The 19,611-nt window shown below is 39.8% G+C and overlaps 1 protein-coding gene across 1 annotated transcript in view; it reads left to right on the top strand.

Annotated features, from left to right (window-relative positions):
* Positions 1-3,665: 3,665 nt before the first annotated feature.
* LOC149284590 (prolyl endopeptidase-like) overlaps positions 3,666-19,611 on the top strand; it is a 70,228-nt gene continuing 54,282 nt past the window's right edge. Inside the window, exons 1-6 of the mRNA XM_089496455.1 lie at positions 3,666-3,911; positions 4,924-4,998; positions 5,883-6,016; positions 6,360-6,490; positions 7,750-7,959; positions 10,711-10,832. Coding sequence (XP_089352581.1) covers positions 3,666-3,911; positions 4,924-4,998; positions 5,883-6,016; positions 6,360-6,490; positions 7,750-7,959; positions 10,711-10,832 — 918 coding nt within the window. The remainder of the gene's footprint in view (positions 3,912-4,923; positions 4,999-5,882; positions 6,017-6,359; positions 6,491-7,749; positions 7,960-10,710; positions 10,833-19,611) is intronic.

Here is a 19,611-nt window from a genome sequence, read left to right as displayed (position 1 = left end):
TGAAGAAATGAATTGCTGAGTGAAGCAAAAATGGTCCTTTTGGAAAAAAACAAAAAAACAAGGATTCTCATATTTGTGGTGCACTACCCAATAAAGCCATTAGATATACGGTAGTTTGATCTCTAGATTGTAAGATAGTTTGAGCAGGGTCCTCCTGACCGGTTGTTTCTCTAAGTCAAATTGTTATGTAATATACTACTTGTTATGTTCTGTTTTCCCATTGTACTGCACTATGAAATATGTTGGCACTATATAAAACAATTAATAATAAAAATGATATTGGTTAAGAAATAAGCATTATATAACGCAGTGCATTATATCTGTCATTAATTCATATCTAGCTGGACTGAAGGTTAAGCCGGCCACTATTTCCTCAGACTCATACAACTTAAAAATAAAGTATTACAGTACACATGATCACAAAAGAGAATCACTTTAGTATTATCCGAATAACCACCATTAGTAGTGCCCTCTGTGATTATGCGCATCCTACATTACAAATTATGGTCAGTAAGATGCTTTTTCATGCATTAATAAAACACATCTTTTACTAGCATAGTAAAAGTCTTTTACTAGCATATAAAAAGAATGTTTTGCGCAAAAGCACATATAACTTGTGAATTAATAAGACTAGATGAATTATGAGACATTATGATTGAGGGTATCCTTTTAACAGCGGTATGCTGCCCCCTATTTGCAATAACTAAAAATAACAGCCTACAAAATTCACAATATCCTTAATGGAGACCCTTTGATCACTGCTGTCAGTTTAAATCAATGTCAGTCACAGATTTAATTCGTTGACATAGATACTGATTATAATATCGAGCAAGTGGCCTCCGTGAAATTAAATGTTGTTAAATAGTATGCTATGTTGTCTGTGCAATATTCTGGATACTTTACAAATCACAGTAAGCCCACGGTTTGCCTTACAATCGTAACAAACCAGATAAATGTTTTTAATTTGTTTGACCTTCTGTAAAGAGGACATAAATCATTTGTATGATCATTAACTCACTTCTGCCGCCACCCGCAATTTTAATTGACCAAGAAGACAAATACAGAAGTGCATGCCTCATTAAAGTTTTATTTGATTGCTTCAGTTAAATTAAACCCAAGTTAAACCTATTTGGAACTGATTTAGAGGGTGTAAAATATTATTTTAGGTGTACGTTTACAGCATAGAAATGAGTGTAGTGGTAATGTGAAACCATGAAAATACTTTACTGAAGCTAATAAGAAACATGTGGTTAGTCTCTTTTTTGTTGCATAATTCACCTGCGTCATTAATTTGGTGTTTATTGTGTTATACATTGTTAATAGTTTTCAGGGTTGCCCTGAAGCTGATGACCCAGTATCCCAGTATGCAGCTTTCTCTGAGATGCAGAGACCACAATCACGAAGGAGATCAGGATCATTACTTACCCCTTCACAAGAAAGGGAACAAAGGGACCCCTGCAAACCCTCCTTGCCCTGGGTCGCACAAACTCAGGGGACAGTCCTGATTGTTTTGTCAAATTCTATATTTAGTGTACCATACATGACCATTTTCACTCTTTGTCTTCTCTTGTCCCAAACACTACCAACTCTAAGCTCACACCTGACATTCTAACACCATAAACTGACACACACACTCATACTACCACCATACACTAACCCCCACACACACACACTAGCACCAGTTACTCATAACATCATATGCTTACATACACATACTATAATAACATATGCTGACACACACCCCATACAGCATACTCACCATACATGCTTACCATACATACACACACACACCTTTTCACAGCTCTGCATCTTTCTCCCTCACAGATATCCCTCTCACAGCTTTCTATCTCTTTCCCTCACAGCTATCCCACTCATCCAACTCTTATAACTTTCTTTCACTTGATGTCCCACTCTCACATCTTTCCCAATGACATGTCTACCCTCCCTCTTAACTGCTCTTTTTCTGCGGGGTCATGTAACATGTGTTTTTGTATTTTATTAACATTACTTCTGAAATATTTTTTTTTACCTTTGTAAATCTTCGTTAACTGTGCGTATTCCACAGTTCTACTCTGCTACATTTAGCATTTTATAGCTAAATGTAGCATTGCAAACATCATCCCTAGTACCTAATTCCAAGTAGAATGCCAAGAACCTTTGCAAAAACAAAGTTTACCCCTTTCATATTTTATTTGCCAGTAATATTTAATGGCAGGCACTGATAGCTTGTTGCCATGGAAACTGAAAAGTCTTCTGAAATGCATAAAAGGACAGATAAGGTTTACTTGCTTAACATGCAAACCTTTTAGTGGAACAGCATCTTTAAATCCTCTGTCATATGGTTATGTGGGAAACAAAATAAAATAAAATACACTTATATCAAAGGGACAGGGTCTCAGATCACAAAATATGTCACCTTGTGCTTCTTTGGATTCTTTGGATTTGCATTTACCTGCACATGTTTGCTTTTATTTAGCTATTTATAAACTAGTGGTTTCTCAAATTTTATTTGTTTTTAAAGGTACCCTTCCACCCATTTTTTTTATTATGGTGCAGGCCCTGCTAAAATTTTTTTATTTTTTCGCCTATACATTGTATTAGCCAATAGGCTAGGGAATGTATAGAAGATATTAAAAATTTGAATTTTGCCCCCCTTTAAGCCGACATACAATCTGTATCGTGAGGCCAGCTGGCCAGCATAAAGCCCCCATCAGTTAACACCCAGCCCCAATAAAAAGGTATAAAAAACCCACAGACTTTATAAATTACTATCTATTAATATTAATACTTGCAACTTAAAAAAACCCAAACTTTTATAATACAGCTACCACCGATCTAGTGAGAATGTTGATGAGGGTAACGGGAGCTGTACCCAAAAGCGGGTGTACCAGGCATACAAAAAAGTGCCATGCTTGTTGACGTGCATTTCCTACCTACAAAGCACAAGCTATGGAATATTTTTTAGTATTTCTTTCTTATTTATACTAGCTGTGTATAAAACTGTGAATAAATATTTTTTTTTACATTTTCTTCATAAAAAATTATATCTTATAAATAAAAATATGTCCTACTTGTCACGAAAACCTATATATGATTTGTGTGGGTACACTAAATAGGAAACATGGAAATAACAGGTGAAGAAACACAAATTGCAGTCTACAGAGGCTGTGCTGAGCTGTAATGACCTCCATAGTGTAAACGGCCGGTCAGGGAGATTAATGACTTGCCACCCTGTTTTCCAGCAGGGGGTGCTGTTGCCCATCTGGTCCTGCGGCCCTAGGCCTAGACATCTTTAGCTAACAAACGTGTCCTGAGCCCTGGCAATAAAAGGGCTAAAGGAAAAGTCACCAGCAGGACTATGTAGGGTTAGGGAAAGAGATCTTTCACATTTTTTAACAGTTACAGTTTATTATCTCTTCTTTAAACTAAAAGGTATTGGTACTGCCCATTTAATCACTGGGTATGTTTACCGTTATATTGTATTATTTATCTGTGTATCAAGCGACACATATTTAACTTGTAATACGATTTTACTACCTATCTAGTTATTGGCAATTCATAGCCATGCAATGTACAAGTCGACAGTCCACGTGGAGCCCTGTAGAGGGCGCTGCAGTTTTCAATGCTAGTTTCTCGCTAAGCCCCGTGCTTCCCTCTTGATCGAAATGACGAAACTCTCCGGGATTTATGCCGCTTCCTATTGCTTTCGGTTATTATTGATCCCTCCCACCCGCCGTACAGTTCGAGGCAGACCTCTCATTTGTCTGTTTCCTCTTGCCCCTGTGCCCGCCAGGCCTACCGTTCACCCGAGCGCTGTTTACCGTCTGAGCCCCGTTGTCCATTCATTGCGCTCAGCAAGCACCATGAAGCAGACTTTCGAGTACCCAGAAGCCGCAAGAGATGACACAGCAGTGAGTGACGGGGCACAAGATGGATAGTGCAGCCCTTGCACATGCCCACTAAACATGCTAACCGATAGGCAGCCGTATTCATTGATAAGTGTACATTTAGTGTAGGTCCTTAGTTAGTTTAATAGACTTAGTTTGCTTGTTTGGGGGCACATACGGGTTACAGGTTTCTCTATATAGTACTATAGGATCCCTCATTCTAGGCAGCGTTTCCAGAGCACTGTATGTGACTAAAGCATCCTTTGTCAATGAGCATCCTTTCAGGTATTCCTAAGAGACATGTCATCATCAGCACTGTAGGCTGGTTGATGCCCCGTTGTACAGCGCTGCGGAATATGATGGCGCCATATAATTCAATAAATAATACCCTTGGAATAAATATCACCGATCATTCTTTTGTATGTTTGAAGCAAAGCTGCTTCTATGTCTTAATATTATGTGAGTGCCATTGTACATAATTGACATTGTCCTTTTAAATAAATGACTTTGCTAGCCAGAGTAATCTTTAAGACCTGCAAAGTGGTGCTCATTCATTATTATTTATTGTTTTATATAATGCCATCAAATTCTGTAGCGCTGTACAATGGGTAGACAGGGCTTAATAAGTAGTATATAACAAAATGATTTGACTTGCATTTAAATGCTGTTTATACATGTATTATATATTAAAATTATTCTAAAGTTTGTTTTTTTGGTCCTTTATTTTTATTCTATTTAATAATATGAAACTACGCAGCGTGTCTAACAATACATACATTCAAAGGGTATGACAAAACTATAATTGACAGACTAAGACAAACCAATACACATGTCTACAATCCAGAGCTCACATATGATTGCTGCAAACACGGTTGCATAGGGTACTTCTTTCTTGCGACTGATAGATCTTTATTGATCAAATGGGGGCATCTACACTGCTCCCTGTCCTGTTGACTGGGCTTCAGAAACCACTTTGCTTTGTTGTGACACATTACCTTTCAATTAAAGACACCACAATGTCATTGTTTCTTAACAGGTGGATAACTATCATGGCGAGACAATATCTGATCCATACAGATGGCTTGAAGATCCAGATAGTGAGCAGACAAAGGTGAAAATTTATTTTTATTCATATCAGAATGACACTGTTAGAAAACACCTTAAATGTTGCATTAAAACAAGAAAACATCAATTCTAGTAAATCTTATTGTCTATGTAGTCATGAGATGTCATAATGTTGGAAGAGTGGATGTATCTGACAGTGGTTTCGAAGTCATTAAGAGTAAGACAGCATTCCTGACAAATGTGTTAGGTTAACACAGATTGATTTAAAACAAAATAATTCAGTGCATACCCAGCGAATACTATTCAAAAGACATAAGGCATAAATATAGGGTATTCCATCACACTATATGGCCATATATTGCTTAGGCCCCAGTCTGGCGAGTCCTATCTAATTTTTTATGGCTATATTGCTTACCAAGGAGGTTGCATTTTAACCCAAAATAGGCTCAAGCGATCTTAAACCTTCTCTGGACACCATCAATGAGGCACATGTGTGGCAGGAGAAGGGCTGCTAAACCCTAAGGTTTGATTTAAATCTACTTCAAAAAAAAAAGTAATCCGTAATCTGTGAACACTAACTTTGCCAGTTAATTTCTTCGGCTAGAAGGTCTGAGATTGTCCTACAAAATGAATATACAGTGGGATTTCTTGTGCAGTTTCACTGATGACATTTTTGGGATTAGTCATTCATAAATTATAATAAACCAGATGAATTAAAACCGTGGAATTAACCACTGCGAGTAGTTTAGTGTATAATTTTAAAGTACAATATATTACTTTTAATACCCAGAGTGCGTAAAAAAAAATCCTCTATATACATATGTGTTTAAGACAAGATATTTTAATATTTATTCAAATTTTTATTGTTGTGATGCTTCATGATCTTTCCTTTTTTAATGTATATTGAATGCCCTTTCTTTGTGTGTCCAGGCCTTTGTTGAAGCCCAGAATAAGGTGACTATGCCATTTCTAGAGCAATGTCCAGTCAGAGGAGTATTCAAAGAACGTATGACTGAGCTATATGACTATCCCAAGTACAGCTGCCATTTCAAGAAAGGCAATAGGTGGGTACTCTCCTGTCTGGCAAGCAGGCAAAGTACTGGTTCTAAAACTACCTCTGATGTGAACAGAGTAGATGCCTTAATTGACTTGCCAAAAGACATGTATGGTAACATGAGGAGTTTTGAAAACTTGAGTTTCAATGTCTTTTGCCTAGGTGTATATGTAAACCTTCATCCTCAACTGTAAGTGTTATGATGATGCAGTCAGACAGTAACTTGGGGACTGTGGGAGCAAGGTTTTCCGGTCTCCTCTGTCCAGTTGATTAATTCATACAGTTGTAGAAGACATTTTTATTTTTTTTTTTTAGTTATCACTGACTGCCCAATCTTTCATCTAATCCTGCAGGTACTTCTATTTCTACAACTCTGGGCTGCAGAACCAACGAGTGTTGTATGTTCAAGATTCCTTGGATGGAGAACCCCGGATATTTCTTGATCCCAACACATTTTCTGAAGATGGCACAGTTGCCCTACGAGGTCAGTTCGTAAGTTTGTTTATTGAAATTGTGAAAAGTGTAAGGTTATTCTCTTTGCTTTGCTTGTGATGTAACTCATCATCATGTAGTGTACATGAGATTCTATGTTAGTAAGCAGGGTCCTGCGTTTACCAAACAGAAGATTTTAATAGATTGAAGCAAAATAATAGGTTGCATGAAATTGAAACCAGGATGTAAAATGTAGGGCTGAAACAACGAATCGATAATAATCGATAGCGGAAATCGTTGTCGACGATTTCCATTATCGATTAATCGAGTGATCGATTAGTTGTTTGAGAACTCGGCTCGTTTTACCTCCTCCGCAAGCGTTTCCCGGCTTTTGCTGCGCACGCTGCAGTCTCCGCCTTCTTTGAGTTACGTGACGCGCTTCAATGCTTGTCTGCCGTTCGAATAAAGTTTTCAACTTCTTGAAGCTTGGAAGTGGAACGAGTCCATAGCTGAGGTAAGTGATTCTCTGTGTGTGAATGTCTATGTGTGAGAGTGTCAGAGTGGGAGACTGGGTGCAGGGCTGGGTGTGAGTGGGGATGCAGGGCAGAGTGGGGGTGCAGGGCTGGGTTCAGGGCAGAGTGGGAGACTGGGTGCAGGGCAGGGTGCAGAGCAGAGTGGGAGACTGGGTGCAGGGCTGGGTGTGAGTGGGGATGCAGGGCAGAGTGGGGGTGGGGGTGCAGGGCTGGGTTCAGGGCAGAGTGGGAGACTGGGTGCAGGGCAGGGTGCAGAGCAGAGTGGGAGACTGGGTGCAGGGCAGGGTGTGAGTGTGGGTGCAGGGCAGAGTGGGGGTGGAGGGCAGAGTGGGAGACTGGGTGCAGGGTGCAAAGTGCCGGGGCAAAGTGAGTGCCGGGGCAAAGTGAGTGCCGGGGCAAAGTGAGTGGTTTAGGTATTAAAACTAGTTTGATAAATATTGTGTTTGGGTTCTCGTACTTTGAAAATATTGTTTTTTATTACATCATAACAAAATAAGAATGTTAATGTAAATTTTAAGTTGTTTTTTAACATCCAGTTCATTAAATTTTAAATAAAGGAAAAGTTTGCATATTGTTTTTTGGTTTTTTTTAATCCGATTAATCAATTAATCGAAAAAATAATCGGCCAACTAATCGATTATTAAAATAATCGTTAGTTGCAGCCCTAGTAAAATGTATCCGTAAATAAGTAGTAAAATATTAGATGAATGCTGGCATTTTTATGTACTTTGACAATTCCTTGGACATTGAACAGCTACCTCTGCATACTGTTTTCCAGGTTATGCTTTCAGTGAAGATGGAGAATATTTTGCCTATGGATTAAGTGAGAGTGGTTCTGACTGGGTAACTATCAAATTTATGAAGGTGTCCAGTAGAGAAGAGCTCCCAGACATCCTTAAGAGAGTGAAGTTCAGCTGTATGTCTTGGACCCATGATGGAGTGGGGGTGTTCTACAATTGCTATCCAGAGCAAGATGGTAAAAGTGATGGTGAGTTAAGTCTCGGTGTATTCATTATATCCTATAAAAAAAGAGCGTCATGAATAAAGGGCAATTTTGATCCAATTACCACAGCGACCAATGAAATGTTTTTTTATACATAACTCCCAATGTGCTCACTGGATAACAAATGGCAATAGCTTTCGCCAAGTAAAGTTAAATATGAGGTACCATTGAGCAACTTGGAGGGTATTAATTCATTCAAATGTTTAAGGAGAATAAAGAAGAATAGAAACAAACTAGTAAAACCAAAGCTTTTGCCTAGCTCAAATGATGTTTATAAAGACCCCATAAGGTGACACATGCCACCTCTCTCCTGTGTGAGTTGCTTGTCCCTCACTTTATCCCTAATGGATTTTGGAATATTATAAATTAAGAAGTGCGAGAGAAATTGTAGTAATTATTGTGCCTCTAATCCCCAGGGTGCAGTATCTAATCATACAATTCACGCTACACAGAGGGGGGATACATTTCGAATCCCATGGCTTATTCAGAGCATTCCAGATGTAATCATTGAGCCGTATATTAACAGCTCCTTTTGCAGTTTAGTATCTGCTGCCATGGTTCTCTGCCTTAATTATTAAGATAGAAATCTTTTGTTCTTTTCATTTTAAATACTTCTCTTTTTAGTGTTTTTAATTTTCCGTTGTAGGAAAACATGTTTTATCCTGACAGACTAATAAAGTATACAAGATTATGTGCATAGTTTACATTATGGAACCAAAAACGACTATAGACAGAAGTAATATTTGTACAGTTCTGTACTCTAATTAAAGCACTATATTCTATGTATACTTTTTGTCCTGATTAAAATCACCCAGATGGCGAGTTAAATGTTTATTATGTTTTGATAATGAATGGAATGTTGTTTTCCAGGCCCACAACATGGGTGCAGGAATATTTTTCCTGCTATTTCATATTCTGCTTCCTTTACATGCTGCTTTACTATGGTACCTAGCACTGCAAATGTTTTGAGAAAACCTCTTTTTGAAAGCATCGACTCTCAGCTTATTGCCAAGTGTGTGCAGCTCATCAGCTGTCAATCGGACAACATGGGAACAAGGATAGATTAAAAATGTTTCCTTTTTTTCTCAAATGTTTATGGCTGTTTAAATATGTATCATACTCTTGATGCTGTGTGATCTTTTTTGGCCTGTAAGTGCCAAGTTTAAGCTTATTCTAGAGGACTGCATTCGGATGCGGGTCCCGCGGGTGTTCTTGCTGGTGTTGCGGGCGGGAGCGGGCGGTCAGGCACTGTACCTGCGGGTCCCGGTAATCCTGCGCAGTCCCGCAAGGCTGCCTTCGCTCTGCTCCCACACAGTGTCTCTTCTCTTGCTCGGCCCAGGAACCCAGAGGAGTCACGTGATGTGATGTCACTTCCCGTGACTCCGCCTTGTTCTTGGGCGGAACAAGAGAAGAGACGCTGTGAGGGAGCAACACGAAGGCAGCCTTGCGGGACTGCGCAGGAAATCTGCAGTTCGGGTAAAGAGGTGGGCGGGATTGGACACGTGGCGGGTGCGGGCTGGATTGGACACACATGTGGCGGGAGCGGGTGGGATTGGACAAGAAATCGGAGGGAGCGGGCGGGAGCAGGATTAGAAAAGCAGTCCCGCAAAGGGCTCTAGCTTGTTCCATGCAAGTACATATTTTCAGTAGCCATTTTGCATTTTATTTGCACCACTAACGCCTGAAGCATTTTCTGTCCTGTCTGCAATTTATTGACTATTTGGGAAACGTAGCATATTACTTGAGTTCACCCAGCATTCCATTAACCAAGAGAAGAACACTGTATAAAGGAAGTCTATATCATAGCAATAAAAGCACTTACTTTCTTTTACAGAAGCACACATTATTTTTTAAGACACCCTCTTGGAGTTATGAGATGAAATAAAACTGCTATAACCTTGAGGGGCAATTTTTTCTCTGTCTGACTGCAGTTCGGCATATATTGTACACTCACATTGAATCTTCTCATCAATTTCCGGTCCTGTTAAAATCACCTTTTGTGAGACTGCTCAAGCTTTGGGATCTCAATCTGCCTTTGGGTTCCTTTTGTTAGTGCTCATCATGAGATTTTTTTTGGAAAAGTTTCCAGGTTGGGTAAAGATAAAACTTTATATTTATCAAGGGTACTTATAAAGAAAAAAAAATATTATCGTGTCAGCACTCTGGCCCAATACAACTTCCCAGTCAAACTGGAAATTTGTTTCAGCAACAAGGCAATAAATATAACTAGTACTAAAACGTGAAATTTTATATTTTTTATTTAGAAGAAAATTTACTGCATTATAACTGTATAGTGGATACTTTCCTCTCCTCCTGGCCATTGGCAGCCAGAAGCCCAGCAGTTTATATGGCTCTTAAAACAAAAACAAAAAAAGATACACGAGGAGCGCTGTTGGCACATCTGAAGTGTGTATTTCTGTACAATCAGGGATATCCGACAATCATGTCCACTTATCAGGCCCTCCATAAAGTCCAGAATTAACCATCTTCCTCATAACAATTTGAAGTAATTTGGAGTGAATTGCCTATTTTATATTATAAGAGATGTGCTGTGCATACCTAGGACCCGATACATGGTAACCTGTACTGAAGTAAGCTGGGATTTTGTCTCAAGTACCCCTTCAGTAACTTGATTGGCCTAAGAAGGTAGAAGCACTATTTGAAGGTGGTTTGAGTTCTTGTACTGTGTGCATATAATCTTTATTGCCGTCTAACATTTTTTTTTATTATGCAAAGGAACTGAAACCTCCACCAACCTGCACCAGAAGCTCTTCTATCATGTCCTAGGCACCGATCAGTCAAAAGACGTCCTATGTGCGGAATTCCCAGATGAACCTAAATGGATGGGAGGTGCTGAGGTAAACAACCACATTTTTATTCCTTTTCCATTACAGTGGTGTGTACAGGGCTGTGTGAAATGGATTTTCTTCATGTGTGCCCTTTGCTGACCTTTAAAACAAGTTAACACCTTAGAACGTCAAATACCTAAGCACTCAACCAGTAAAGTGTCCTGTCTCTGAATGTAATATAAGGACCTATATAAGAACGACAGCCAGACCTAAATAAGAACGACAGCCGGACCTGTTTGCTTTCAGGGATCAGTGAAGGAAATAAACCCATTTAGCTGTGCGTGTGTAGATGGAAGCTCTGAAGCCAGTTTTGTCTTCTCTATAAACAGGCTAGTGTGCTGATTCAACCAAAGGGCAAATAAGCAACCCTGTACAGGCACAGGGAAGGTGGGAGGACACAATTCCCTTAAATTAAATAGTTAAACCAGTGTACTATGTATCTTGCTAAAACAACTTGGGGAGAGGCCTTTAATTACAGTGAGAATTCTACGGCCTCCACGCCCTCTATTGCTCTATTTCCCATTACTGGGTGTGAATACTATTGAGTAAATTGGATGTAATCCAGTTGAGGGCATATCATTGGAGTTGTTGAGAAGTTTGTTTGTATCCTCTAATTATAATATATGGAATTGCATACCCTACTGTGGTGCCCCTAACAGCTAATAGGAGGCTGATGGATTGCAGCAATCTGCACCCACTGGAAGTTTTGATGGGAGTCATTAAATCTGACCCATTAACTCTACGCTTTGGGTCTGTTTACTAAATAGAGAGTCTGCAGGTGAAATAAAATGTTCAACCTAATGATCTTGCTAAACATTATCTATTTAACTATATATTATGCAGGGCAAGCTTGGCCCTTTTTGCAGTAGAAGTTCATTATATGTAGTGATAATATTTTACTATGTGTGAGTATATAGTTTTTAAAACACACTTTGAGAATAAAATATACCTTTATACATAGTATAGAGACACAAAAGCAAAACGGCACCATTCATTTCCACTACTGTTTATTCGTCACTCAGACATAGCATAAATAAACCATAAACATAGATAAAACAAAAACTGTTGGCTTCAAGGCAGCTTCTCTGCATTATTCATTTTATTAAGGAATACGTTCCCTCCTTCTGCCAGTTGGAGGCAACACCTCGTTGTACCTACACATCTGTCACAGGTTAAAATGATTTTACACTTCCCTTTTTGGACAGTAGATGGCAGTGTCAACCTTGAAGTAAAATAAGAATAAACCGTAAATAATGAACTTACTTGCTTACACTTTTATATTTTGATTTAAACTTCGTATTATGTATCTGTGATGCACCATTCATTATATTCTTTTCACTAATGAGCAGTGGGGAAAAATGGTTTAGTGTTGTATATTCGACCTTGCATTTTCCTATTTTGTCAAATTATGTTATATATTACTAGTTATGTCCTGTTTACCTAGTGTACTACACTGTGGAATGTGTTGGTGCTATATAAAACAACAACAACAATAATAATAATAATGCTTAGTTACTTCTAAATGATATGATGTCTTTGTTGGACAACAGAGATATAAATGTAATTAAATCGTAGCCTTAGAAATATTATTGGTCAAAAGTCAAATCTCCTTACCTTGTCATGTAACACATGTAGAGAGCATTGAACCAATGCGAAAAAAATGCTTCTGCTTCTATAAACCTATTTAGAAAATAAAAGAAATAGTTTGGCCCATACTTACTCCCTTAAATATACAGAAACGCTGCTATAAAAACAAGGTGTAACTGAATTTTAGAAAACACCATTTTAAAAAGCTGCTTTGTTATGTAGGTGAATTTATTTACCTCTTTTGTTGACTCTTTATTGTTGACATTAAAAGTGCTATGATGGATTGTTGCTGCATTTTTACATGTGCCCTTTTTTTATTGAATACAGCGTTCTTATGATTGAATTACTTAAAATAATATCACACTTTGGTGATTGGAGAAGTGCTCCTGCTGTATTTGGTGCATTGTGTAAAATATGCGCTTTTTTAGTGCAAACAATTTCTTTAATAATCTGTGCAGAAACCTAATACAGAGGACTATCGTTGCTGAATACATCACAAGACCAAAATGCTTCTGTGATGTTTCAAGGTTCAGAATGCCACACAGTCGTTGTGAGGTTCAAATAACACGTTTTCCTTTTATTTCCCAGTGTATTTGAAAGAGACGGTCAGGGAATGGGCAAGGTAATATTTGCCTGTTGGTGATGTGTGTCCTTTAATGCTGATAGAAGTCATCTGTAACGAGTTAATGAGGGGCCTTCCGTATTCCCTTATGAATCTCATCGTTATGCTTTTTGTATACCAGGCATTGTGGTACAATTGTAGTTTGTAAAGTGGATCTTAAAATAGCATCAATACGGCTCTCCAGCCAATATATGCTCTTAATACTATCCTCTTTACAAATGGATCATTTGCTTCCTGTTATATAGTAAGTTAAAAATGTTTTCAAATATCATATTTTGATGAGCGAATGATGAATCTCAGCATACAACCTTCCGTCCCGTTGTAATAAATGGCTGATTGAACAGGTTTTTAAATAGCTGTAACCTTTTTAAGACAAAAGAGGTTGCCGAGATTAATGCCGGATGCATTTTCACAGCAGGTATGATGACATATTTTAGTAGCTTTAAAAATTGCCATATAGTGTATAAAAAGATAATACAAAATATATGTGCACTTTTTATTTTTTTTATTTTTTTTTATACCTTCTATTGACCATAACAGATCTTCCAGTTTGACTGAATCCCCCCACCAGACACATCAGTAAAGTAAATAAGTGGATGTATTGGTATTAGAGATTTAGAAAGAAACAATAGATATGTAACAGATTTATTTTTGGTGGCAAGCCTGCTGTAATGGCATCATGACGCTTACATTGCCAAATGCCTAGACTTTTATTATAAACCAGTACTGTGTTGCCATTGCCTGGAGTTGAGAATGATCTATTGTATAATGTAATGTACTGAGCACAAATATTAGTGGAATAGCTACTACCATGAAGTTGTGTTGATAATTTAAAGTGATGCATATGGCTTAATTGTTCATCACACATTACTATGCTGTTTAGAACTTAAAGAATCTATGCGTCTCATAACACAAAGCTTTCATCCTTATTATTTAAATTGTGCTCTATTAGTGATAAACTTTTCGTTTTATTTGCTTGGTTAATGAGCAGTTACATTTCGCTTTGTATGTGGAATTTGTGACATCTATGTGTCTAAACATTTTGATTGTTGTGCAGAAGAGGGCTTTTGTCACATTTCACTGTAAACGTGCAGAATTGTTGGCTGGGTGGTGTTCTCCGATTCACTTGCATGAGCCAGAGTAGTCCTTGCACTTCTTTGATGAGAACTAAACAGATTGGAAAAGTCTGTAAGCGGATGGGACTCTTAAGACCCGTGCATCTCCAACCCTATTCTGTGCTTAAAAACAGTTTCTAAAACATCAGGCATATGAGAACGATGAAGCCCATGTAACATGCATAAATACATTGGGTCAGCAAACAACTCAAGCTTGTACCATCAAGATCAGGAAAGGCTTGCAGGTTTAAGGACTAGCCCAGTGAAGCTGATAAGAAAGCCAGAGCTTCACGCAAACCATCCAGCCCTAGCGGAACTCCTGTAAAAAGAATACAATCTGTTTAAAGGAAGGTTCATGAGAGTTGTTTGCTCTTTAGGAGCACGTGCTACCTGTTCTACCCATTCCTTAGTTTTCTCCTAATGGCTGTTTGTACCCCAATGAAGTATTTGACTATTATACAGGACTCCTATCAAGCTACACGTATTTTTTGCTGGTATGCACAGCAAATTTAGTTCATAACTGCATTCCCCCCAAACATTTCAGGTGTCAAAATCAGGACACCCTGGTTAGGGCCAGGTACAAGACAGGGTGTCTGCCTTATTCGTCAGGTTCCCTCTCAGACGAAAAGCATTGCGGGGTTGCCGCGTGGGGGTTGTTGAGGCCTGGGGGCAGATGTGCGTAACTGGTGGGGCAGGTTGGAAAATAAAAGGAAATAATAAAAAAATATTTTTCTCAATCATAGCTTTTATTTAAAAAAAAATAGTTTACATGGATTAGCATTTACTGGTAAAACTTTTTTCCTATAGGGTCGTCTTTTATTCAAGCTTTTTCTTTTTTTCCTAACTTAATATTTAATTATAGGGTCGTCTTATAATCAGGGTCGTCTTATAATCGGCAAATACGGCACATACATTCAAACTGCAGAATCCTGATAATGTGGCCCCTTTCTTTGAGAACGCTGAAATTTGGTTAAGATGGTACCTCTGTTGGCCATCTAAGATAGATTTCGAGACCATGGTTGCACAGTTTTTTGGGGTTTTTTTTTACTATTTTTGTTCTAACAATTGTTTAATGAGGGAATCATTTTTAAATAAACATGTCATCAATAAAACTAGAGTTAACATACATCTGACAGCCTTGTTAACTACCTTGCCGCACCGTTTAGACAATAACTTAGGGTTCTTCCATCTGTTAATGCTGCTCGTGCATGCAGCTTGGGAAAATTAGAAAAGATTTTTCTGTCAAAGGTGTCAAATATGTGACAAATGTTATATTTTCTTGGTTTATGAGCAGTTACAGTTTAGCTTTGTATGTGGAATTTGTGACATCTATGTGTCTAAGCATTTTGATTGTTGTGCAAAAGAGGGCTTTTGTCACATTTCACTGTAAACGTGCAGAATTGTTGGCTGGGTGGTGTTCTCCGATTCACTTGCATGAGCCAGAGTAGTCCTTGCACTTCTTTGACGAGAACTAAACAGATTGGAAAAGTCTGTAAGCAGATGGGACTCTTAAGACCCGTGCATCTCCAACCCTATTCTGTGCTTAAAAACAGTTTCTAAAACATCAGGCATATGAAAAGGATGAAGCCCATGTAACATGCATAAATACATTGGGTCAGCAAAGAACTCAAGCTTGTACCATCAAGATCAGGAAAGGCTTGCAGGTTTAAGGACTAGCCCAGTGAAGCTGATAAGAAAGCCAGAGCTTCACACAAACCATCCAGCCCTAGCGGAACTCCTGTAAAAAGAATACAATCTGTAAATTTCAGCGTTCTCAAAGAAAGGGGCCACATTATCAGGATACTGCATCTGTTAATGCTGCTCGTGCATGCAGCTTGGGAAAATTAGAAAAGATTTCAAGTATGTGACAAATGTTATATCCTAAAGGTTTAGTGTTCCTGACACCCCCACTCTGACACTACTTTAATATGCATTCTGCCAAAACTAACCAAAATTAAATTGATTCGATGACACAGACGGGCTAGTCAGGCAGCATCAGGAAAGTGGTACCTTTGAAATCAATGGCAGCACTTCCCTCATATGCGCATGAGGATCTAAGGGCCCCCCCCATGTGCGAGAAGATTTGTTCAGTCAATTCTGTAGAATCATTTGCAAAACAGAATAAACAAAAACGTAAAGGCACCACGCAGCTCTCATATGCATTAATGTCCCTTTGTTTCATGCCTGGCCACGTGAAATATACTTGTCGGTATGTGCAGGCACATAGAATTTCTTTTTAGAGCTGGAGGGAGTCGCTCAGATGTTTGTTGCATGTACAGACTTCAAAACTAGGTGTGTTATATTTAGTATGTTGTGTTTGTCACAATGTGTTTTTTTTTCTTTTTTCTTTTTCATAAGCTCCTCATCTGCAGCTCCACTATGCCAGTCATTCCATTGGCTCCTTGTACCCTTCAGAATAACATTTCTGACCCTGACCTAGAGAGCCCTTAACAACTCTGCACACCCCATATCTATACCATCCGGTCCAAACACCCCTAACCGCCCTCTTCATGACCAGCGTCTCTCTTCTGCTTCACCCGTGCTGTACCAGTTTCTGATATTCCCTTCCCCATTCCATCGGATTTTTTTTCTCTTGTACGCAATTTTCAAAAGCTTTCTGAAACCCACCTTTTTTGACAAGCGTACAACCTTTCTTCTAAGCACTCTCAGCCATCATCTTAATCAAAGCATCTGAACAATAAGCAACCTCAACAGATCATCCGGACCAAATCGACTCATCCCCATCCAAGCATGGATCCCTGTATCTCTTATTGTTTCACTTCCTCCTCAACCACCAACTAGATTGTAAGCTCCTAAGAGCAGGCCCTCTTCTCCTTTTGTACCAGTTTGTTATTGTTTGTGACTTTAAATTATCCTACTGATTTTAACAGCACTAGGGAATCTGCTGGCGCTATATAAATAAGCGATGCTTAGTTTAGTAGCTTCCTCAAGGAAGCCGTAATCTATTTCTCATTGTTGAAGAACTAGCATTAACAAAATAATTTTCCTGTATTAAAGTTCTCTTCCTTCTTTCTCATCAAATCAACTGCTGTCAGCAACTTAATAATGGGGGATTATTGGGGAGGAATGATGATGTAAATACTGTGTAGAGGAAGTTAAGGAGGTTGCTCCCAGGGCACACACATGGTTTTAACTAGACTTGTGCATTCGTATTCGGGTGAACATAAAAACGAACAGGAAGGGTGCGTTTTCGTTGTTCAGCCTGAATACCGAACAAGGCGGCAAGACGAAGACACACAAGACGAAGAATCTTCGTTTTCGTCTTCGTTTACTAATCTCCCTGTTCTCCCATTTGGTTGATGCTAAAGGATGTCCCTGTCGGTGACCAAAAAAGTTGTTCTTATGGCCCTTTAACTCCTGACGGCGAACCTACAGATTTCTGTTCCAGTTAACCCCTGCATTGCTGCGTAGGTAACGCCGTCAGGAGTTAAAGACCTTTAACTCTTGGAGCAGGCAGACAGACCAAGTTCCCCGTCAGGAGTTAAAGGGCCAAAGCGACTCTATTGGTCGCCTGCAGGGGCCTCCTCTGGCATCAACCAATTGGGACCTTTAACTCTTGGAGCGGGGAGACCAGTGGTTGCCAAGTTGCGGCACCAGGATTTTAAAAGTCTGTCCAAGCAACTCTATTGGTCGCTGGCAGGGGGCTCGTCTGCCATCAACCAATGGCAGAGGATCTCCCTGCCGGCGACCAATAGAGTCGCTCGTACAGACCTTTAACTCTTGGAATGGGGGTCTCCCCAGGCCAAGTTCCGCGTTGGGCTTTAAAGGGCCGTGTGAGTCTAGTTTTAACACCTAACTTTGAACAAACATGTTAACGTATAAATGTATATTAGCATATATAATGGGTCTCTTCACTAATGTGCTGGAATATAGATTAGATTTTTTTTTAAACTTTAAAGGGCCAGGGCATCATTCTATACGGATCATTTTAGAAATAATTCAGCCTGTGATATCCTATTCGAGACTCGGGTTTCAAATAAATCCCAGATTCCAAAAGTGTCAAGTGGTTTCCTACTTCTCATATTAAACAAGAACATGTTTGAACAGGTACTGTGGCACTAATGTATGCATTGAGCAGCAACTCAGAAGTCTATGTCGTGTGTAACTATAGGGATACAATCTACATTTCCCTTGCCATTCCAGGTGGCACATGAGAAGAAGGCTCCGCCTACCAGGTAGGGCAGGAAACACTATAAAAAAGGAGACCTCCCCCTTCCTCCCCAGTGTTGTTTCCTGCCCTACTCAGGTAGCGGTTAGGCTTTAGCTTACCTTTTTTTTTTTTTTCTTCTTTTTTGTTTTCTTGGAGCCCCGGGGGGGCGTCCTTTCTCTCCGATCCCCGATAGTGATCCCGGGGGATCCAGGGTGATGCGGCAGCCTCGGAGGATGTAACTCCGCGTCCTCGCGGTTACTCGAGGCTCAGTCCTCGTTATATGCTGCCCACAGCCCAGGGGGCTCACTGGGAGGTGCATCCCCGGGCTCCGGTTCTCTCCGTCCCGGGGAGGAGGAATCCTCAGCGTGAGACACGGCAGGAGAGCGCTCCGGAGGCGCTGCGAGCGGGACTCTATAGCCGGCTGTGCCGGTTTCACGGCGCCCGTTTTTTATTATTTCTCCTATCTGCTTTTCTTCCGGCACTGCGTCCGGGGTCACGAGAGGTCAATTGACGGGGAATTTCCGGATGTGATGTTTTCCGGGCCTGGGCGCCTAAATGCCGCTATAAAACCGCCAGAATGGGTAAGATCTTTCCTTGCTCTCGTTCCTGTACTGTATTATTGCTTTTTCTACTCCTTTTTTGTGCCTGCCTGTGCCTGAGGATTGTATATTGCCTTTTTCAAGTAGGTTTTCCCTCCTGGGTTGAAACCATTGCCTATTTCTATTACTTTCTGTGGTCTCATCCTTGTGTTTTTCTCCTCAGTCATGTCAGACAAAAATCCAGACATTCCTCCTGAGGCCTCCCCACATAGGAAGTCTGTGGGAAAAACGAAACACAAAGCCTGCTCTTCCTGTAAAAAGACCCTACACGACCCCACGGCCAAAATGTGCAGCTCCTGCTCTCGGCCTAAAGAAGTTTCCGCAACAGAATTTACCTCCTGGTTGAAGGGAGAACTTCAGTCTACCTTTGACTGTTTTCGGGCCATGGCAAGTTCCCCTCAGGCGCCGGTGCCTCAGCATCAACTTTACCAGCAGGGTCCACCAAATGTTCTTCCAGATGCCATGGAAGATTATTCGGCTCCTTTTTCGGAATATGACTACCAGTCGAATGACCCCCAGTCTTCGGATGAGGAGGGGGAAATTAAAGAGGAAACCTTTTTCTTCCCAATCGAAGAAACAGGGAAGCTCATCTCTGCAGTCAGATCTACTTTGAATCTACAGGATGACATACCAGTCTCAAAACCGGATCCTTTTCAGGGTCACTCTAGGAAACCGCAGACCTTTCCAGTTCACG

The sequence above is a fragment of the Sceloporus occidentalis genome, unplaced genomic scaffold (assembly GCF_023333645.1).
Source record: "Sceloporus occidentalis isolate IW3139 unplaced genomic scaffold, rSceOcc1.0.p SCAF_90, whole genome shotgun sequence".
Classification (NCBI taxonomy): domain Eukaryota; kingdom Metazoa; phylum Chordata; class Lepidosauria; order Squamata; family Phrynosomatidae; genus Sceloporus; species Sceloporus occidentalis.
This window is presented reverse-complemented; position numbering and strand designations above follow the sequence as displayed.